The 23,863-nt window shown below is 47.3% G+C and overlaps 1 protein-coding gene across 3 annotated transcripts in view; it reads left to right on the top strand.

Moving 5' to 3' along the window:
* ATAD2B (ATPase family AAA domain containing 2B) overlaps positions 1-23,863 on the top strand; it is a 945,800-nt gene that overhangs the window by 840,851 nt on the left and 81,086 nt on the right. For all 3 annotated transcript variants that reach the window (XM_086926259.1, XM_086926261.1, XM_086926260.1), the window contains exon 26: positions 835-938. In XM_086926259.1, the coding sequence (XP_086782385.1) occupies positions 835-938 (104 nt within the window). The remainder of the gene's footprint in view (positions 1-834; positions 939-23,863) is intronic.

Genomic DNA, 23,863 nt, shown 5'->3' with positions numbered 1-23,863 from the left:
AGTTTAACTGATATAGCTACCCCAACATCACATCTGGGGCAGGATGAATCTGACGCACAGCCACAAACTCCACCTATTGAAGCGCAAGGGAATTCCAATTAAAACAATTCTGAATCCAGTCTGGCGCTTGGTGAATTTCCAAAGTGTGGAATCTGTTGTTAGTTAGAGCCTCTCTCAGAAAAGGCATTACCGAAGTTAAGTAACTTGTTCTTCTGGGCCTAGTCTAGTGACAGATTATACTTATGTGATTGATCTGCGGAAAGGCAGAAAAAGTGCTTCAGAAGGTGTGAATGCTGCATTCCTCAATACTAATTGAAACACACTAGATCATATTTTCTGAGTTTCTGAAGATAGATTGTATTTCTGTAAATACTTTTAAATCCATGATACACTGAAGCGCGACAATTGTGTGTGAGAAGCAGGGTCTTCCACCCTCGAAAGATGATGTGTAAGTGACAGAGTTGTTTTTCCAAGGCCAGTTGTGTAGCATGCTGCTTTTCTTGGTACGCTACATTAAGCCCAGGTTGATGCTTCATGTGTGACTCTGAAGAGCGAAGCCTAGGTGTTCACTTGAAAATCTGAGAGAAGGCTGTAGACAATATTGGAGACGCATGTCCATGTTCTCTCCCTTTTTTTTTATAAATGTAATGTGTTGGTCAGCAAAGCACAAAAGGTCAAATTACTTTTTGAAACAGTTCTAGAAATTGTGTCTTCTTAAAAGGTTACATTGTGGTTCTTAGTTATGATCTGAAGATTTGTCCTCTGCTTCTGTTACTGAAATAAAGTGCCAACATTATGGTAGCATTCAACATAAAGTCTGTTTTTAAACTTCAGGAGTATCAAAAATGAAAAAGGTCAGAAAAGTGATTCTAGATGAAGTCCCAGAAGAATCTTCCGATCCAGACCCTCCGCTTCTGGTTGATCATTGCAGACTCAAGGTAATACTTTTGACCAGTACGGGTAACCAGTAACAAGTACTGGTAACCAACCATATGTGTATATTAGTCTTCATGGCCTTATGTGAAATAGACTTGTCATTTTTTGTTGCGAAAGCCAAATGTTCATAATCTCGGTTGCTTGAAATGCATACGATACCATAACTTTACAGAAGTCTTATTTTAAACACTCCAAAACACTTGGCATGTTATGTTTCAAAGCTTATTTACCATTGTTTGGAAAAGAATTCCCAATGCTGTGGTTGGAACGCCATTGTCAGTATGTTTTGCTTTACGATATAATCATGTGCTTAGAACAATGTGGTTATTAGTTTCAAACAATGCTGCAGTGTAGCTGTTGCAGAGTATGGTATAACAGAGTTGCCTAGAGAGCTACGCTAAGAGTAAACCTACAGTAAGGGAAAGCTCTGCATTAGTTTTCAGTACACGGATGAGCTTAATGGAGCACGGCCTGTTCAATGGGTACTGAGCAAATTTCCTACTGCGGATCTTCACTCTTTAGTCAAAGTATTCTTGTTGGCTTACAGGGAGAGTCCAAGCCCTGGATACAGGCAACTCCATGCCCCCCCCCTCCCCCCCCCCCCCCCAAAAGCAAATTAGGTTCTACCACTAGAACCTAAATAGTTTCTGGTGACGTTTTGGCTCTGCTCCATTTGTCTCTAAAAAGATCAATGCATCCCTGCCACTTGCTGCATCATGCCAAGCTTGCACTTGCATGGCCATTGATGCACAACTTTGAGAATTGAATTGGGTATGGTCGTTGAGTAGTTTGGTTGTTACCACGTCCTCCGTCGTGCTTGTCACTCACAGTCCTTGCTCAGAGAATTTATCAAAAAACAAAAGAACCTCTGCCGTGCGTTCAGCCAAGATCTGAGCCAAGATCTTATGTTATGTGAACATCTTAAACACTGAACCTAATGCCTAAAACTTTGCAGGTCAATATTGTCATTTGAATGACCAAAAAGACTTTAGAATATCAGCTGGATAAAATACCCAGGTGGCATAGGACTTTGTTATACTCCATCCCACAATGAAAAAGCCACCAGCGCACCTCCACCAGCAAAAATAATCTTTTATCCATTTTCATCAGCACTTGTGTAGATAATATGGCATGCCTGATGTAGCCCAGTGGTGAGGAGTATTGAACATAGCCACTAATGTACAACTTGACCTCCGAAAAGGGAGAATATCTTTCAGTCCTAGGCAAGATTTGTTTAGGACCAACACGTGTGCTGCCAGACAGCTATTGGTATTGGAAAAAGCACCAAAAGGAAGCTGAAACATTGTCGAACAGTGATGGAAGCCCTAAAGATGAACACCCTGAAGTAACTTGGAAACATGAAGTCCGTTCTGTGCAGGCTAGCTGTGCTAACCTAGATTTGTACCTGCTGTGAGTCTTGAGTGACCCAGAGATGATTATACATACTTATTAAAACTCCAATTACAACTCAGAAGTCTATTTCTACAACAATTCTACAAAATTGGGCAACAAAATAGACCCTTGGAGGCGTTGGTAAATCAAAGTCAACATTTTGTAAAAGTGTCTACAATGGATTTTTTTAGTGGCTTCTGGCAAGCAAATTAACAAAATTAATTATATTCATTCAAGGCGAGTATATCAACAGAAGAAATGCAAATAATGCAAAACGGGTGTATACTTAAAGTACAAATTTATGTAGAAAACTGTTTACAAAAAAAGGTATACAATGCAATTCACATAAATACAAAAGTGACTGAGAGAGACTATCTTCATAGCAGCTGTTTTCTCATAAACACTTTTGTTATAGCCCATTTCAAATATTCTCAAATGAGAACATCATTGAAAATACAGTGAACATTTCCAGAAAGATCTTTTACACATGTAAATGGATGAAATTGTGGACGTTTTCAGTCTTGCCTCGTACTAAAGTCTATAAGACCATCTTCAGGATGAAATGCCCTTATGTGGACTGAAGACCCTAGAGCATTGCATGAACATAACCATATGTACATAGCATCTACTTGATAATGCACAGTAATTAATTATACAATGGCCTCCAAAAATCTAAACTTATATTGTGACGGCTTTCCTGTCCTAAAGATGGTCATATAAACGTTAGCATGAAGCTCCTCTTTTGGTTAGTTATGGGGAGGGCAAAATTATGTGGCAAGGTTGGCTGAATTGTCTGTCGAGAAAAGGTCAATTATGCGGTGTAATGCAGCACATTTTGTGAAACCTCTACTGTAGGACGCTCTCTATATACAATACCAAAATGAACTATAGTGTGCAGAAAGTCCAGAGGCTTTATAGAGGCTAAAGTAGATAATACTAATGCTCTCTTTTGTGGTAGTGTGGGCGAGCATTTAGGCTTATCAGAGGGCAGTGTTAAGCATTTGTTGTTCACACAGTGTTAAAAAACGATACACACTCAATGAATGCATTTGAGGCCAATTTATAAAAATAATATTTGGTTATATTTATTTTGCAGCACCACAGAACTTGTTCATAGGTAAATACGTTTTTCAATAAAAAATACTTGTAAAGTATTTGCGGTTTTTTCAAGTCAGTCTCTTTAGTTTGAAGATGATTCTTTGGTGAACAGGTCCGCTCATTTCAGGAGTCTTGATCTTTATCAGAGGTCGGCAGTTCTCCCAAGGTTCTGGAGGACTCTGGTTTGCAAGACAAGTCATCTTTTGGTGTAGGATAGTCAGGGCTGCAGACCGGCCGGTAGGGCTAGGGCCAAGTCAGTAGTTCTCTGCAGTCTTCTCTGCTGGTGCAACTGTGTGGTGTGCAGCTCCTCTTAGGTAGACAGGAACTGAAGTTCAGGTGGGGATGCCATCTAAATAAACCTTGGCCTGATTGGATAAGTCCCACCATCTTCAAGATGGCTGGCACTGAAAAGTGTTTAACTCGAATCCAGCACCTGAGGAGTGAAGTTGGCAAAGGGGAGTGGGCATATCTCCTTTGATTTCTGAGTGACGGCTACTGCTGGGAATATTTACCCATGCCCTTGAGCTTACACTCAGCAATCATATGTCACACTTTTTTGCACTTTGGGTTTTCACCACTCGGTTTGTATTATGTTGAGGTTTCTTTCCACAGCGATTGACATGGTATGTTGACCCCTAGATACTAATTGTGTTAAGAATGTGTAGACATAATCGCCATAACAGAGTCCTTCTAGAAATAGGACTAAACGTAACTTCTCGCGTGCCAAGGGAATTGTCGGGGTTGAGGTAAACTGGGAGAAACTCAACTATAACGTAATGATCCCGCAACCGCGGGAAAGTATACAGGTCGGTAAACAGATAAAGAAACGAAGGCGAGCACAAAAAAATGGTGCTGTGCAGGCACTTTTCTCTAACTAGATAAAACTCGATGCTGGTGCTTGGACGCCGGCTTCGAGTAGTGTCAACAATGTATGTCCGTGGTAAACACACTCGGGTTGAAAGCAATATAGTGAAGAATACGGAGATGCAAACTGTTAAATTACATATCCTATTAAAAGACCGGAAGACTAGGATGAGGAAATGATGCATAAAAGTAAGTGGTGTAAGTAGCTTTACTGCCCTTGTGTTAACTGGTCAACGCTGTAGTGCAAAATATGTGGCTCAGTACGTATTATAGGTACATGGTGGAGGTTAATAAATCTGAAAGAAACACGTTAGTGTTAGATTCCTTACCTTAGAATATCCCCAGGCGTCAGACTGGATCCGGAAAGTTTTTGTCAGCAGTTCCCCTTCGCGTCGCTAGGCGTCGTCTACGGCTCCGCATCCGTCGTCTGTGTCGTGATCGCCGGGATGACGTCGTCTGAGTACTTAGACGCCGCCCTTGCGCGCTGACATCAGTTCTTCTTTTTTCCGCTCCAGCAAGCGCAGATCCGGTAAGAGCAGTACTCCAGTCAATTTTTGACTAACTTTTGGATCACTTTTGATCTCTTCTCGAGTCGACCTTAGACTTGCGGTGCCGGTAGGGATGCCTGGGTTTAAGCCTTGCGAGGACTGTCACCACTTGATGTCGGTGACCGACCCCCACCGTCGGTGCCTTTATTGTCTCGGGCCGACCACGATGACAAGTCGTGCCCCGACTGCCGGGACTTGACATCGACGGCTAGACAGGAGCGGTCCTGTAAGCGACTCGAGCTCTGGCAGTCTGCTAATCACCACTCGACGAGTCAACACCACTCGTCGGGCTCCAAGTCCTCAGGTAAGTCAAGTCACTCGAAAAAGAAGTCGAAGAGGCTTCAACGCTCTTCTGACTACCCCCGACGCTTGCGCGACGTGGAGCCGCAAGCACCGCGTCCAGCTCCACACCCGCCGGTCCCTGGGCTGCACGCGACTCCAGAGGCGATACGTGGTCATGAAGACTCACTACCCTCCGTCGGACCCCGTTGGGTTGCCTTTGGGCCCCGCAGATCCGTCGGGGAGTCCTAGCTGGCCGTCTGCTTCGGCAGCAGCGCCGTCGAGTGCTTCGGCCCCGGCGCCGTCGTCGACTTCGGTCCCGATGCCGCAGGACCCCGGCCCGGATCCGGGTCGTCGCCAGTCGACCTCACAACTCCTCCACTGGCGCCAACCCCGAGGGTGTCGCCCGCAACACCGTCCCCGGTCCCAGCCCCGGTCCGGTGTCGGACCGGCGCCGGAAACAGGCGAGCAATTCACCTATGACTCGGTTCCATCAATTTTCCCTGACTATCAGATGATGGATGACGAGGGGGGCTGGTAGGGGTCTGAGGGCCCTCTGCCACTGCAGTGCCAGTTGAGCCAATACTGGGCAGATGAGCTAGGGGAGGCCAGTGGTCTGGACACCTCGCCCAACACTGGATTTGTCTCTCCTCCCTCCGAGGCTACGGAGGAGGGGGCTGCTTACAGCGTGGTGTTGAACAGGGTGGCCAAGGCCTTGGCTCTTGAGCTCCCTGTTGCGGCCGTGAGGACTAACATCCTCACTGAGGTGCTCAAACCGCAGGCAAGCTCCTCAGAGCCTCTACAGCCATTAAACGAAGCCCTTAACTGACGTTCTTTTGGGCACCTGGTCCAAGCCCTCCACATGCCTCCCTGTGGATCAAAACGTGGCCCGACACTACCGCCAGGCTCAGGGCGACCCTAGCTTCCTGTCTGTTCACCCCGGCCCGAGAGCCTGGGGATCCAGGCCTCTACCTCTCAGACCGCATTCCTGACAGCTCCTCCGGATCGGGAATCCAAAAGGTACGATCAGTTTGGGAAGGAACTGTTCTCCACCTTGAGTTTGGGGCTGCGGTCTGTCAGCACCGCTTGCCTTTTGGGCCGTTACACCCACTCTCTGTGGGATACGGTTGCGGAGGTGCTGCCACAAAGCCCGGAGGAGGCCCGGGCATATCTCACTCAAGCCCTTGCGGAAGGGCGGGATGCAGCAAGCTATTCCATAAGGTGTGGACTCGACAGAACGGACTCGCTGAGTAGGGCGATTTCAACAACGGTGGTGGTTTGCTGCCACGCCTGGCTGAGGTCCGCCAACTTTTCGGGCGATGTCCAGGCCGCCCTTTGATGGCCGTCGCCACTTTGGCGACAAGGAGGATAGTGCGCTGGAGCATTTCAAGGACTCCAGGGCTACGGCCAAGTCCTTGGACCTAGGCCAACGCCAGCAAAATTCCGCTTTTTACTCCTTTCGTGGCCAAGGAAGGGGCGCCCACACATCCTGCCAGCCAACCGCAGACCCAAGCTCAACGCGGTCGTGGGCGTAGTTACCGCCGTGGCGGTACCGGGGGACACCGGCAGGGTCAGTTCACACCTGCCCCTGCAGTATCTGCCTCTAAGCCATCCTAGTACGGCATTTCAGGCCCAGTCATCGCCATCACCTCCCCACTGCTGTACCATCACGAGGGAAAGGTGGGTGCTGCAAATGGCCCGAAGAGGCTACTCCCTCCCCTTTGTTGCGACCCCTCCAGCCATGCCACCGCAGTACCACCATATGTCGGGGGGGATCACTTGCAACTTCTGCAGGAGGAAGATACAGCCCACCTGGCCAAGGGGGCCATCAAGGGCGTTCCTGGGCCAGAAGTAGGACGCAGTTGCTATTCCCACTACTTTCTGGTACCCAAGAAGGGCAAAGGAGGCCTACACCCTATCTTGGACCTACGGAGCGTCAACGGCTTCCTCCGGAAGAAGTTCAAGATGTTGACTTTGGCTCAGGTCCTAGCTGACCTGGCCCCAGAAGACTGGATGGTAGCGTTGGACTTGCAGGACACATATTTCGACATCCCCGTCCTGCCGGCGGTTCACGGTAGGCCACGAGCACTTTCAGTTTACCGTGCTCCCCTTTGGCCTTACCAGCGCCCCACGGGTGTTCTTGAAAGTGATGGCGGTGGTTGTAGCTCATCTGCGCAGATTAGGGGTTTCAGTCTTCCACTATCTCGACGATTGGTTGTTGAAGGCCGGCTCACCCCAGACAGTCGTCTCCCACCTCCAGACTACGGCCGACCTCCTGTACTCGCTGGGGTTCTCCATCAACGTGCCGAAGTCACACCTGTGCCCCTCTCAGAAGCTCCTTTTCATCGGAGCGGTTCTGGACTCAGTGCAGCTCCGGGTTTATCCCCCCGAACAGCGAGTTTGGGATATTCAGGCTCTGATTCCAATCTTTCAGCCTTTATCCCGGGTCTTGGTTAGGTTAACGCTGTGGCTTCTGGGGCTGATGGCCTCCTGCATCCTTCTGGTGCATCACGCCAGGTGGCGGATGCAGGCTCGGCAGTGAGACTTGAAGTTTCAGTGGGCACAGCATCAGGGCAACCTCTCTGACCACGTCCTGATCTCAGAGGGCACTGAGAGCCAGTTACAGTGGTGGCTCACGACCCGCGATTGGGTCAGCGGCAGATCTCTCTCCCTTCCCCAACTGGAGCACGTAGTGGTGACAGATGCGTCCCTCCTGGGATCGGGTGGCCACATGGGAGAGAGGGAGATCAGTGGTCTCTGGTCTCCGGCGGAGTCCCGGCTTCATATCAACCTTCTCGAGCTGCGGGCAATCAGTCTTGCACTGAAGGCATTCCTTCCCTCCGTTCGGGGAAGTGAGGTTCAGGTGTTCACGGACAACACCACTGCCATGTGGTACTGCAACAAACAGGGCGGGGTGGGGTCGGGTCGGGACCCTCTGTCAGGAGGCTCTTCACCTCTGGACATGGCTGGAACACCAGGGCGTCATCATGGTGGTTCAACACCTGGCAGGTTCCGTGAACGCCAGGGCGGACAAACTCAGCCGCCGGTGTATGATGGATCACGAATGGCATCTGCACTCGGACGTGGAGCAAGGCCTCTTTCAGCAGTGGGGAGAGCCTTGGTTCGATCTATTCACCACCAAAGAGAACGCGCAATGTCATCAGTTCTGTGCGTTGGAAATTTCAAGGCGGCACTCGCTCGGAGACGCTTTTCGTCCTGAGTGGAGCTGCGGTCTGTTGTATGCCTTTCCGCCTATACCACTTCTGCTCAGTGTTGGAGAAGATGAAATGCGACCAGGCCCAAGTCATCTTTGTGGCTCCGGACTGGGCACGAAGATACTGGTATCCCGAGCTACTCAGCATGTCAGTCGATCCCCCAATTCGTCTGCCTCTTCAGGAGGACCTTCTGTCGCAGCAGCAGGAGACGGTCTTCCACCCGAACCTGTCAAGTCTCCACCTACATGTGTGGAGATTGAGCGGCGACAGTTGAGGCCATTTGACTTGCCTCCTGAAGTCTGTGATGTGATTCTGGCAGCCAGGCGTCCCTCCACAAAAACGGTATACGCCTGCAGGTGGAACAAATTGGTGGCATGGTACACAGAAAAGGCTGTGGATCCACTCTCTGTCCCCCTTTCAGAGGTTCTCCTGTTCCTTCTTTCTCTTGCCCAGCAGGGTTCTGCTCTGGGCGCTGTTAAGGGCTACCTCTCGGCCGTTTAAGCCTTCTTAAGGTTTCCTGATCAGCCTTCTCTTTTCAAGTCCCCTGTTGTAAATAGATTCTTGAAAGGCATCACACACATGTTCCCTCCTGTTCCCTTAGTGATGCCTCAGTGGGACTTGAACCTTGTTCTATTTTTTTTGATGTGCGCTCCATTTGAGCCACCTCATAACTGTCCTCTTCGTCTTCGGACTCTTAAAAATGCATTCCTGGTTGTCATCAGAGTGAGTGAGCTCCAGGCTCTATCTTCAAAACCTTTCCTTTCTGTCTATCCGGACAAACTTGTTCTGAGGACTCGTCCTTCTTTCCTGCCCAAGGTAGTCACAGCCTTTCACATCTGGCAGTCCATCACCTTGCCCACCTTCTTTTCGCATCCTTCGAAGGAGGAAGAGAGGCTCCACCGTCTGGACCCAAAACATGCGCTCTCCTATCTAGATCGCACACGCCAGTTCCGGGTGGACAACCAGCTCTTTGTTGGTTACGTGAGCGCTAAGAAGGGACGGGCGGTGCACAAGCGGACTATTTCTCGGTGGGTCATCTTATGCATCAAGGTTTGCTACTCCTTGGTGAAAAAGGAGCCTCCTGTTGGGCTGTGTGCCCATTCCACTCGGGCCATGGCGGCTACTACTGCCCCGTGTCGGGGAGTCCCCTTGAAGGACATCTGTCGGGCAGCTACGTGGGCCTCGTTGCACTCGTTTGCTAGGCACTACTGCCTGGACACCCAAGTCTGGAGAGATGGCTTTTTCGGCCGTTCTGTTCTCCAGGACTTTATGGTGTGATCTTGGTTCGCAGACCCACCACCGGGGTTGGTATTGCTGGGGTATCTATTCTAAGGAAAGGAATCGAACACTAACGTGTTTCTTTCAGATGCACAAGTTATTTACCTTCGGTAACGATATATCTGTAAGTAGAGGTGTGCTAATAGAAAAAAGAGAATGAAATGCAAATACCTATCCTCATAACATTAATACTCAATGCTTCAAATATAATACATTTACAGACCTATAAAAAGAGGTTGATTACAGATAGCAACTCATGTCCATTTTTTCATTCAACTCTCTCAGGAATTAAGTTTGCAAATTGTTAATCCAAAATATCTCTCTTCGCAGCAGTTTTTTGTTGTTGTCTATTCCTTCATATTTAGGTACAACTTCTACAATCTGTGCTCTTATTTGGGTTATGTTGTGTTGTGCTTCTAGCCAGTGTGCGGCTACACTTGAGGTTATGTTCCCTGTGCGAATTGTGCTTTTGTGTTCAGTTAAACGTGTTTTAAACTTTCGTTCTGTTTTGCCTCTATAGGCTTTGCCACAAGGGCATTTCAGGCAATCTATTATGTTGGTAGTGTTACAGTCTTACGTATACCGCAGTTGTATTCTTTTGCCTAAAACAGGATGTGTAAGCATAGCTCCTGTAGTTATATTGTTGCAGTGTATACAGTTGTAGCTCTTCGTAGTCCCTTTGAAGATCTGTTTAGGCGTGGATTTATCTGGTGTTTGTATCAATTCTTGGAGGTTCCTAGCTCGGGTATATGCAAATGTGGGTTTTTCTTTGAATATGCAGTTAAAATCAGGTTAATTTTGAAGCAACTCCTCTTTTAGTGATAATTTTCTTTATTTGCATGGAATGGTGGAATATTTTAATACAAAAGTGGGTGACATTTGTTGACCACTTGGAGTTTTGAGAAATAGAGTGTGCGTTCTTTTGTGGGTAATCTGGATATGCTTTTCTGTACAGTATCTTGACGATATTCTATGTTCAAATTGTAAATTGTGCAACTCAATCTTGGCGGTGGCAGTTGCAGATTCGGAGCATATCCGTTTTATTCTTAGGAATTGTGAGTAAGGCAAATTGGAAATAAGGCTTCTAGGATGTGTGCCATGTCGACTCTTCAGTTTTGTTTTCACCAAGACACGCAGACGGCAGTGTGCATGTGCTTGGTGAGGGGTCCCTAAGGGTGGCATAATTCGTGCTGCAGCCCATAGGGACCCTCATCAACCACAAGGCCCTTAGTACCAGGGATATCTTTAACTAGGGACTTACATGTTAGCTAAAGTGGTGTCAATTGTGGGAACAACAGGTACAGTTCAGCAAATAAGTTCTGGCACAGGGGACCTGGTTTGCAGTGACCCTGTGGATTTCCAGTCAAAATTACATATTTTTGGAGGCAAAAAGTGGGGTCTGGCCATGTCCAAAAGAGGCACTTTCCTAAAACTACTATACAATGTTTTCAGTTTTACACATAACACTGCCTAAGCAAATACTTCACCTTAATAGTATCAATTTAACTACCAAATACAGCAATAAGTAATTAAGAGATGATCAGTCCACCTTTGCGATGGACTTTTTACTGCTCAGGGACACGTTGCACTAGTCCCGAATTATACTGAAAATGCAGCCACTGCAGAATCACATAATTCCAGTGGCCCTGCTGATGCTGTATGATCTTTGGAGGTTGTATTTAGTGTTTCCCCTTTAGATACTTGTAAATAGTTGCTAAAAGTAAAAAAAAAAAAGAATTTTTGTAGCATGTGTTGCTGTGAATGCTCTGCATACTCCTACCATAAAGTGTTGGCATAGGACATTCACAAGGTTTGTTTCTCTCCTAGCAAGCCGTCTTAGGTTTCAAGATATCTCAACTTCATTAGCCCACAATGCATTAGGACTAAGGTTCGACTAAGGTTTTTTTTTTTTTTTTTCGCCAGCTGGTTCAGACGTTTCAACTCAAGCTCAGGACCAACAAAAACGTTTCTGCTCCTTTTGGTGCTATATTTCGAGGCACCTCATCCATCAATGGAAGAACTCAATGGCCACGCCACTTTGGCTCAAAATCGGTGACCTACTCAGGAATCCGGTTGTATTAGGAATCACTGTAGGGGAAGGGTGTTAAGGACAATATGCCTTTCGATTTTTATCCAACCTGTAATTGGAAATATCCATGTTTAGATCACTATTGGGTCTGTCTGCCTGTCCACAAAGCATGAGAAGTCGACCTACTCATTCTGCAAGGTGTTTAGGAACAGAAAGACAATCGGATACTGCTGTGAATGCGGTTGGGTTCATTATAAAATACAGCATTGAGATTTATCCGACATACCAGACCTTTTCAGAGCTGAGGAGATTATGGGCACAGAAAAGGTTTGATGTTTCCTTAGATATCCCACCCACTTAGATAGAGCGAAGCTGCGAAGCCCTATTGCAACAGAGCACAGGGCCAGAGCCACAATGCTTCAAACATTTCTTTATGATCAACCCCCATGGATTAACCTAAAAAAAGTCCCACACAGAGGTAAAGCATCACTCCTGAGGGAGTCTGACATCAAGCCACAAGACTAGCCACACCAAACGTCGGATTTTGTCTGAGACCATTTCTCTTAGAAGGACCCCCTCTGCTTCAAGAAAGCCTTCAGCAAAGGTCTCTGAGACTGCCAGCTTGGCCCAAGTCTCCAAAGCCTTGTAGTCGAAATCAGCTCTGAAGCAGACTCCGAAACCAGCCCTGAAAAAAATCTGGATACAGAGAATGGAGTTGAGTGAATTCCCCACTGCCATTGAGCTCCCAGAGGAAACTAGTCAGCCATCAACAGAGAATATTCTTTGTCATTCAACCCTTCAGGAGTACACTCACACACCACATCCTCCACCAGGGGGTACAGGAAACCCGTTGAGAAACAAGTATCAGAGGATTTACCATCCTTTACGATACTAAAATAGTGCAGGGATAAGGCCTGTAGTCCTCCCCCATACGTGCCTCCTTTCTTTCCCCGAACCTCTGCAACAACCACAAACTCCATAAACTCCTCTGTCACTTCAGCAGTCGGACCACTCAGGGCACACAGACTCGGATCAAGAGAGACAGCCGCTATAATATGTTGGACCCATATCTGCAGTCTCAGCCTGCTGACCTGGGCATGATCCCTGGGCTTTGGATTACCATGTCAACCAGTAGGACAATGCTACCTAGAGCCTTATCCGATTAATACCACCCCACACCCCAGGTAAAAACACAGCACCCAACGGAATTATCCAAAGGGCAGCTGAACATAAAAAAAGAGTTCAAGTTGGCAAGGAGGATGACAACTTTCTGGTGGTGAACAGTCTATGACCGAGAGGTCTGTTAAGTGCCTACTAATTTCTGAATGCGTGATCAAGTACAGTTCTAAAAATTTAAAGGACCCAGTCATGGTACAGGTCGAGAATCGAGAAAAAAAGCCTGTTCCGGATGAGCCTGTGTATATTAGGAATATGACCCATCAGACCCTTTGGTTGTGTACATAGCAGATAAATAGCTTGTGCCCAGTTAACTGTGGACTCTGCTCCTACGGCTAAAAAGAGTGTTGCACTTGGCCCTTTCTGCAGGATCAACACCAGACGTTCTACCTTCACCCGCTTTTGCTGAAATAGTTGGCAAAAATGTTACCAATGCTGGGGGCGGAGTTTACCTGGCTCGAAGATGGCCGCATCTTGAACGAGCTCCGAGAGTCATCCAGACTATTCAGCAATAATCCTGACATTTCCGTACACCAGAGGCCTGCAAATTTCCGTCGCAGTGTGCGAAGAGTGCGCTTTCCTCCGAGATCTGTATTGAGGTGATCCAGCGAATTACTGCGGAGTCCCTACACGGCCCGGAGTGAAGTTAAGGTGCTCTGTAGCCAAGTACATTGTGGCGCGGGAAGGAGGTGTGAGCTTATAATTGGCAGGCTGGTCCCGGGTGAGCTGTGCGATCTGAGGGTGAGCCTGAGACCGCGGCCTGAAACGCGGATGTGTAATGAGGTTCAGGTGCGTCACCGCAAATTGAAGACCAGCCGCCTGCTGTGGAAACGTGACTATGCCTCCCGCATCTTGGAACCTGTTCCCTCTTAGAGTGGGCTGACATACCCCCGGGGCCTGTAGAAAGCCAATGTGTAGCGGCTTAGAGACCGGACAGAAGCGGAGAGCTGCAGCGTCTCCTGACCGGGGAGGACTTGTGGGATGCGCAGGCAGGCCACACGAGGATTGAGACTGGTTACCTGACTGGACGAGAGAACCGCCCCCACACTTGCTGAGAGATGCGCCTCAGAGAAGGCCTGAAGAGGTGCTCATAATTGCCAGCGGCCCACTTTAAAGGAAGAGAGAGGCCAGCGCCATAGGCAGACCTGTTACTGTGGATCAATTGGCCTGCATGAGAGATTTGCACGATAATGAATGCCAATGGGGCTGTAGAGCCTTTCAGTAGGCAGAATGTAATGAGGTAGTGTAATGAGGTAGTGTCCGGCCCCATGCACCCTTATCGCAAACCCTGGTGGACGTGTGCATTGCTTCTCATCCGGTGGCAGAGGAGGAGGTAGAGGTCTAGAATAGCCTTGTCCCTCCAGTACTTGGCCTATATAGCACAACAATAAACAGGGTTGACAACACCGAGCTTAGTGTGCAGCCTTGCCTTTTCTGCAGCTGAGGCGGGACCCTCCTCATTGAGCCCAGGGGAAACTAGTGGATAACGCTAGACTGGTCCGACCTCCTGTAATGATGGTTAAAGTTTACAAGACAGCCTAAGCTGCAGTTTGAACAACAAAAGTCACAGCATAGGGATGGTGACGCAAGTCAAGTGGCTGCGGACCAGCAAAATACCACTTAGAAGTTGGAGGGAGCTATAAGCCAGATATTGTCTGCAATGTAGAAGAGCCTATCCACCATTGATGGAAAAATAAACTCTCTTGGCCTACAGGATGGACCGGATGTTGGAGCGCATTGACAAACACGCGGAGCACATTGATATGACAGAAAGGAGAGTATCCGAAGTCGAGGAAGCTCAAATAGAGACCAACAACACGCAAAAATAGATGTGGAAGCTGCTCACGGCCCTGCAAGAAAAAGATATAGAAGGGCGGTCAAGGTGCTGCAACATCCGAATCATGGGGCTGCCTGAGAGTACATAATGTGAAATATGGAGGTCTTTGTGGAGAAGTTACTGGTAACCCTGCTGGGCCGGGACACATTTTCAGATATGTTCATTGTCAGTGACCTCATCGTTCCTTGGGGCCTAGGCCTCCGCCTGGTGCCCCTCCTGTCCTGGTATTGTCAAGTTATTGAATTACAGAGACAGATGCTGCACTGAAACGTGCTAGGGAGCTGAGGGTATTGCAGCTTGAGGGGTCTTCCCTCTCCCTTTTTCCTGATATCACAATGAACGTGCAAGAAGCGAGGAGGTAGTTTGCACCCTTGAAGCGGCAGCTGAGAGACCCTGGGCTTGACTACGCTATGCTGTACCCGGCCAGACTCAGGGTCACTATGAACGGAATCTTTGTGGATCCTAAGTCACTACAAAGGCCCTCAAGGAATGCAAAATAAACGGAGACAAATAATGGAAAGATGCAGAAACAACCAAAGGCGACAGGAGGTGACTTGGAAGAGAATAACGACTGGTCCGCTGAGCTGGCCTGCTTACGTATACTACAAGCAGGTATGTTGTAAATTATACTTCGACTGGGATACCTAAGAGTAGAGAGTAGTTGCCCAGTGGATGGGGACTGCACTGCCCTGCCAGCATGGACAATGGACAGTAACACCTATCGGAAATTGGAACATTGATTGGGACTAGGTGGTTGGTGTTAACTGCTGCTAATTTACTCTGACCCCGATGTGGGACTTAGAGGACTGCTGGCGACAATAAGACTTGCACTGGTGGCACTAAACACTGTGTTGGTTAGGAAATGTATAATAGAAGACGATGGCTAAGTTTATTCACTTTTTTCAATCGCACTTAAGAGTTCCATAGGTAACATCTGCCCCTGTGTGTTACCTACTATCTGCTACGAGACCGGAAAAGTTTTTATTTAGCTCTTTAATTTGTATTAGAATGCTATAGGGTCCTTGGGAGGGATGGATGGTTTAGTTCATGCCCAGTTGGGATCAGCATGGCGTGGGGGTTGGGGGGGAATATGTTGTTGTTTTTAATGACTGTGGTGTGTGCGCAGTGTGCATTCGAAGTTCAAGACCTAAGGATCTGCCTGAAGGATATATCAGGTAGCAATTTATGAGGTCAACCGGTACAGGGCCATGATGGAGGTTAGTGGCAGCAGAATTTGTCGGCTGACCTGGACTATTAAGGGGCTAAAAGACTTCAGAAAGCTGCATATGGTTGTTGCATACTTAGTGAGACACAAGATCGACATTGCGCTGCTGCAAGAGTCCCACCTTCCTGTAAGAAGTAGTATGCTCACACATAGGTGTCTGCATGGTCATTTTCATGCTGCAAGGTAAACATCCCATGCCAGGGCAGTTCTTACATGGCCTAACCCCAAATCCGGTATTAAGCTACTTGTGTTAGAAGCTGACACTGGCGGTAGATATGTGATTTCTAGATGCACTGGAAAGGGCATTGATTGGCATATAGTCAACGTGTACGGGCCTAACTAGGACTGCCCACAGTTTTATCAGGAGCTGCTAGACCACAAGAGAGCCAGAGCTGGTTTACCGATCCTGTGAAGGTGCGATCCAAATTGCTTCCTGGAGCCCTCGTTGGATCGTACCGGAGGTCCGGCGTGACATCAGTCTGCTGTGGCCAGCGTTGTATGTGATCTAGCTGTCCAACTGGATTTGCTAGATGCTTGGAGGGAGCGCTCTCTTGGTGTAGGGGTAATCACTCATTAGTCAGTTACGCACAATTTACACACCAGAATTGATTATTGATTTATACTGAGACCCTTGTTTCAGCAGGTACGAGATTGCAAGGTGCTCCCTGATCCCTCTCCCCAATAATGCTAGATATCGAAAGATCGAGAACGAAGCCAGCACCCTACACATGGCGATTCCCCCATACTCTTTGATGGATAGTGTTTTTCGTTCTGAATTAGCTGAAGCCATAGAATGCTTCTTTGATACCAATATTGGGTCTGTCCAACATTTTTCCGCGGTCTGGGAAACGTTCAAGGTGTACATCAGGGGAGTAGCTATGTCCAAACACTCTGGGGTCCTACGCACTATCCGCTGCGTCTGGTAAGCCTGGAAGGGCGGTTGGCAGAAGTTAAGTAGAAAGCACTAGAAGATGGCAACCCTTTGATTGCTGATTGTCTAAAGGAGACACTGGCAGAGTATCATGCGATAGCAGACAGCAAAATAAAACACTTCGGGAAGTATGCTGTAGCTAGGACGTATGGAGAGAGTGAGCGTCTGGGTGCGGTGTTAGCTGCCTTGCTATGGGGCAAGATTGAGGCAGAGAGTATGACAGACTATGTGCTGTGGACAGGGGGGGTTCTACTGTCTGATCCTATGGAGATTGCAGGTAGATTCAATCAATACTACTCAGAACTATACTGTACGAAAGAGGGTTTGGATGCGCAGCTATCTCAGAATACTTAGAGCATATACAGATGCCCTGGTGTCTAATGAGCATAGGGAACACCTTATGAAACCATTGGAACCACACAAGGTCCTGGTAGCATTAAATTTGATGAGTGGGAGGTGGGCCTGGTCTAGACGGCCTCACTGTAGCATTTTATAAAGAATTCAAGGATCTCCTAATCCCGCATTTACGCTCTTTTAGGAGATGGGGAGGAGGGGACAATGCCACCCTTAATGAGAGAAGCACTTATTGCCACTACATTAAAACCTGGCAAACCTCAGGATGAATGTTCATCCTTTAAGCCTTTAGCACTCCTTAATGTCGACACTAAGCTTGTTGCGAAGATCTTGACGGCGTGCCCCCTTGCTACCACTGTTGGTTGGCACGGAGCAGTTGGGCTTTGTCCCAGAACGTAATTTGTCATACAATTTAAGAACGGTCTTTGGCACCATACAACATATTAAGCCTGAGGTTAAATCGGCAGAGGTCTTTTTGGATGCAGAATGGCCTTTGATTCCGTGGAATGGAATTTTATACATGTAGTACTGAGATGCATGGGAGTAGGAAAATCAGAAAATCTTTATTCGGTTGCAGAAAAAAACATAAAAGCACAATAACACAATTAATAAATAGTACACAGTAAAAACTTGATATACAATCATAAAATACCCAAGTGTTAAAATGTATATTAATAACAACAATCACTGTTGAGCAGGTATAATAATAGCAGCATTTATGAACAATTAACTTTCCCTACTGTTTCTGAGTTTTAGGGCTGATTTTAGGAAAACGATCAAAAATAAAGTGCTTTCAGGTTTTAACAATTGCAGGTAGCAAAGAGCTGGTCTGACCTGAGTAAAATTCAGTTTTTTTTAAAAGTGGCTTTAGGTAGAACCTCCGGGGTGCATCATAGGTGGACAAATAAATAAAAAGTGCACCAAATCCTGCGGAGACCCATTGTCGCAGCCGCAGGATGGTAGCACTTGACCTCTATGAGAGCCCCTTGGAACAGTTAGCAAAAAATGATAGTAATCCAATCGGAACCTGATTAACAGGTGCCGCTCAAAGCCTGACATGGGCCGTGATAGATAAGGCTCCATTAAAGGTGTAGTTTTCAGCATGGCGTATTTGCGGACACTGGGTTTATTTAGTTCCACCTCTTCTCGGTTCATTTGTTGTGAAAGAGAGAAAGTTTTTCTCACAAACTCTACATCAGCAAGTGTAATCGAGTCAGGATTTAAAAAGAGTTCTAAGCGCCCCAATGCAAGAAAACAGTCTTTTAAGTATTTTATCCTGGGAATTTTGAACATATAGTCCATGGACAATACTTCTTTTAAAAGCAGGTGGTTTAAGACCAGATCTTTGGTAAGCCAGCATTTTAGCCTGAAGGTTAGTGGCCGTACTGCCAGAGTATCACTAATAAAAGTAGTGCCAGTTTCTTTGTGCACTATTAGGTTGGAAGTTCCCTTTGGAACCCCTAACAATTGTTTCAAGAAGGTATTCTCTGCCACCACGATATAGTCAGCTGCCACGTACCCCCAAAGTTCACTACCGTAGGTACCTAATGCCACACTTTTTGCATGGAAGAACTTTAATAGTGCAGCAGTAGGTCATTTGCCCATTTTCCTATCAAAATTAAATATACCGGCGTTTGCCTGAGTTATCTCACCCCTTTTTCCTTTGGAGTAATGGACCCCATTTTAACTGATCGTCAAACAGAACTCCCAAATAAGAGAATGTTCTAGTCATGGGAACCTTCTCATTGTTAACCCCAAGTGAGTACGGTTTCTTGTTACGCTGCCCCACTGCATTGTGTAAGATTTGGTGGTGTTGATAGATAAATCACGGGCATCCATAAAACTGTAAAAAGCACTTAATAGGGTTTGGAGACCTCTGTCAGTCCTAGCCAAGAGGACGGCGTCCTCCGCATATAGTAAAACAGTCAGACCCTTACGGCCAACATAAGGGTAATCAGCACCAGTATTTAGTAGGAACTCCTCCAGATCATTGATATATAAATTTAAAAGAAAGAGGGCCAAAATACAGCCCTGCCTAACGCCCCTTTGAACACTAAAATCCCTGGATACCCTCAGGTCCTGCGAGTACCTCACGTTGGCCTTTGTATCCCGATAAAGATCCCTCAGAAAGTTAACCAAATTAGGTTCCACCCCCATGTCGCCAATGGATTCCCAAAGTTGGAGATATCTACCTTAGGCTGGTAGGGGTGCTATACAACAATCCCGCTGCTCGGATACCTAATGGTGACTTAGTCATAGCCCCTATCAGAATTTAGAGAGTCCAGCAACCAGAGTGCCCGCTGTACCCCCTAATATATGCTTTAATTGCTGAGCCTCACACATGTGCCTTAAGGGAATACCATGGTCATAGGAAACTTAGATTTCTTAACTATAACCTTATATGCGGATAATACACTGCTGTATGTCCGTGATCCTGAGATGAACCATACCCCAATCATCGATGAGGTTGTGCAATAGGGGGAAAGGTCGACCTCAAAATCATCTGGGCTAAGTCGACAATTTTCCTTTTGTTCCTATGTTACCAGTGGGACTGGACTACCCCCTACAGTGGGCATTGGATCTGATCCGGTATTTAGGCATAAGCGTGCATATGGATTCGGCTCTGGTGCTCAGCGAAAACTATGGCAGAATGATCACCAGATTAGAGGAAGAAGTGGATAGGTGGATCCGCCTCCCCTTGTCATTGCTAGGATGCATATCCCTAATGAAGATGGTGGTGTTACCTAGATTCTTGTTTTTATTCCTAAATATCCTGATTGTGCTGTCTATGCATATTTTTAAGACACTTCGCTCTCTATTGACGAGATTGGCTGCAGGTCAGTTGGAATGTTATCACAGTTCCATACTCTGAGAGGACTAGGGGCACCAGACCTGGCGCTGTACTATAGAGTGGCGCATGGATCTCCCGCTTTCCATGGGCATCAAGAGGAAATGCGCCCTCCACATCTACTAATTGAAAAGGTGGCGGCAGTGCCTGAATCATTGTCAATGGTGATGTTTCGGGTCCCTCTCAGAAGGATTGGGGTCCTGGACTCTGTTAATTCAGTGGTACACATGTGGCACACTGAAACAGCAGGCAGGCACAATACTCTATTCACCCATGACCCCGATTGTGTGGTGTACCGGGCTGCTGTTTAGCCGTGAGAAGAGGTTGATGCAGGATCTTGAGATGCTTGTTGTCACCAAGATGGGCGATCTGTTCTCAGAGGGCAAGGCCCGGTGTTGAGATGAGCTTGCTAATGAGGTGAGGGATTCTACACTGCTTGCTCGCTTCCATTTCATAGAATGAGATATGTGCTACGTGAGCTGCTCGTAGATGAGATGTTAGAGCCGCCTGAGCTGGGGGAGCTCTCTTCACCTATTGCACTGCGCAACCCCTAGAAGGATTGTTTGTATCATTTGATATAATGCAAGATTATAGAAAACAATCACTATACGAAGGCCATACTAGAATGGCAAACAGATTTGGGGGTGGCACTAGAGGATACTGTCTGGCGATATTGCTGTGAGACTACACAGCAAGTTTCTCTGAATGGTAGACTGCGCTTGATCCATTTTAAATTACTTCACAGGGTACACTATACACCAGAACGACTATTTAGATATGGATTATGAGACTCTGCACGCGTTGAGAGATTTGGGGCTGACTCAGCTGGGTTTCTCCATATACCCTGGACATGCCTGGGGATAGCGAAGTTCTGGGAGCAGATCTTCCAAACATTGAACGAAATCACTGGGTTGGAACTTACAATAAACCCACTAATGGCGCTGTTGCGGTAAACTGGGAAGCTGCCAAATGAGGTGCGAAAACTTATAGGTATAGGATTTTTGCTTGCCAAACGAAGAACTGCTATGAGGTGGGCGTGGGGACCTGTACCTACAGTTAAAGAATGGTCCAAAGATATGGTATATTGCAACACACAATCTGAATTGTATAATGATTTGCTGCCACCTCAGAGCTGCTCTTGGAGCTTTTGGGGATTGTATCAGCAGTACTTGGTGAGAAAGGAAACGGGGAGACTGAGGGAGCAGGCCCTATTTAAGTAAGTCAAAAAATGTAAGACATGCTGCAAAATAATAGTGGACATTTTGCGCCTGTGGAACTGTTACGTAACACAAGGTTAGTCTAGCTTCATGTTATGGTGGGAGGGTACAGTTTGATGTTGACCTTGGAAAGACTATGCGGCTATGCAATGTTGGAAATGTCAAAAGTGTGTATCACATAAGATGAGATTGCTTTGTCATTGGCCTTGAAATATACACACTGTAACTGCTAATAGTCAAAGTACGTTTTTGTTTTAAAATGTTCAATAAAAATGTTATTAAAAAAATTAAAACAGAACTTTGCGATTGCTAACCAGTGCTAAAGTACTTATTTATTTTATTTATTTATAAAGCACCCAAATTACCCCATCAGGGTATCTCCGGCGAGGACTGCCATAATCAACCCAGGAGGTACAAATCAGAACAGTATAGTTTTCAGCAACTTTCTAAACGCCAGGTAGTCCGTACATTGACGTAAGTGAATGGGGAGTTAATTCCAGTAGCGCGGGGCTAGGTGGTAAAAGGCTTTGCCGCCCAAACAGGTTTTTATGAAGTGCGGGACTTGGAGAAATGCTTTAGCTCCAGAACGATGGGGCCTGGAAGACCGAGAACTAATGAATTTGTCATTTAGGTAGCTGAGGGCTAAATTGTTAATAGATTTATAAACAATTCTGATCCTTCCAGAGGCGGGCGCTCCCCCACGCAGCTCCTCACCCCGACTGCAGTGGTATCGTAGCGCTTGAAACTGACTGATTGCTGCCTCCCAGCATTGCTGCTATTTTTGAACTTTGATGCTTTTAATCGTAGCGCTTAGATTTTAATGTGATTGCAGCCTCCTTGCATTGCTCCTAATATTGAACTTTGATGCTCTTATTTACCCGCGCTGCCAAATCGACTTATTTAATTAATTAGACTCGAACACGCTCATTTGTGTCTGCTTGCTGCCGCATTGTGCCTTAATTTATTTCATTTCATTTGAATGTTTGATCGCATAGCGTAGTATTGCCCCAATCCAGTTTGGTTTGTTGCCAGCAGCCATCTTCACGTGTGTTGTTGTGCCTCCCTGCCTGGACCTACACCCTGCGCTCGGCCTCCCAGCTTTCCCTCCCTCCCACTGAATCTCCTGGCCCGACCCTCCGCCATTTCCTCTGTGACCGTCCTGATCCTTCCAGAGGCGGTCGCTCCCCCACGCAGCTCCTCACCCCGACTGCAGTGGTATCGTAGCTCTTGAAATTGACTGATTGCTGCCTCCCAGCATTGCTGCTATTTTTGAACTTTGATGCTTTTAATCGTAGCGCTTGGATTTTAATGTGATTGCAGCCTCCTCGCATTGCTCCTAATATTGAACTTTGATGCTATTATTTACCCGCGCTGCCAAATCGACTTATTTAATTAATTAGACTCGAACACGCTCATTTGTGTCTGCTTGCTGCCGCATTGTGCCTTAATTTATTTCATTTCATTTGAATGTTTGATCGCATAGCGTAGTATTGCCCCAATCCAGTTTGGTTTGTTGCCAGCAGCCATCTTCACGTGTGTTGTTGTGCCTCCCTGCCCGGACCTACACCCCGCCCTCGCCTCCCAGCTGTCCCTCCCTCGCCCCCGCCCCCTCCTCCATCCATCTATGACAGATGCTTTTGCGCGCAGCGTTTACGTGCAGCGATCGCGCCCCATGCGCGCTGAAGGTGCGCCAAAGGTAAGCCCGTCCGCGCCTGGAACCGCGCCAATCGCCAGTCCCCCTGGCCCCCGCCGTACCCAGTCCTCTAGATTCACATATGATGCCGCTACTCTCCTCGCCCTCAACCCCGGACACACACCTCAATGCTGCGTAGCCACCCCAGGACATACCCACGGCCCATTCGCCTGTCACACCTGCAAGTTCACCTGCTTCAGGACACTTACCAAATCCACTTCCTCCAAACATAGCCCCGACTCTAACCACCTGAAGTGCATCCTGCTGAACACCCGCTCGGTCCACAGACACGCCACTGAACTCTGGGACCTACTCGACACTGACTCATTGGACATCGCCTTGCTCACAGAAACATGGATGAACACATCATCAGCTCCCGACATCACCATAGCCATACCAGACGCCTACAAGATCATCCGAAAAGACCGCACCAACCAAACAGGAGGCGGCATCGCCATCATCCACAAACACCATCAGAATCACGACCAGCTCCGACGATAATCTTGCAACCGCCGAACATCTCCACTTCCAGATCCACTCCGACCCTAGGACCACACTTAGAGGCACCCTTATCTACAGGCCCCCAGGAACCCGCACTCAATTCAGCGATGACATCACTGACTTCATCAGCCCACATGCCCTCGCCTCCGAGAACTACATTTTATTAGGAGAACTCAACTTCCACCTTGAAAACAAACACAACAGCAACACCAACTCCCTCCTGGACAACCTGGCCAATCTCGGACTCAAAAAAATTGTGGACACCCCCAACCATATAGCCGGACACACGCTCGACCCCATCTTCACCTCCAGCAAGCACATTTCCTTCGACCGTACCACAGCTCTCCACTGGACGGACCACAGCTGTGTTCACTTCAGTTTCAAAACCACCTTGACCCACAACCGCCCACAACCTATTCCTCGGAGAAACTGGAACAAAATC

Source organism: Lissotriton vulgaris, chromosome 6 (genome assembly GCF_964263255.1).
Source record: "Lissotriton vulgaris chromosome 6, aLisVul1.2, whole genome shotgun sequence".
Lineage (NCBI taxonomy): Eukaryota > Metazoa > Chordata > Amphibia > Caudata > Salamandridae > Lissotriton > Lissotriton vulgaris.
The sequence above is the reverse complement of the archived record's forward strand: the minus strand, read 5'-3'. Positions and strand labels throughout refer to the sequence as shown.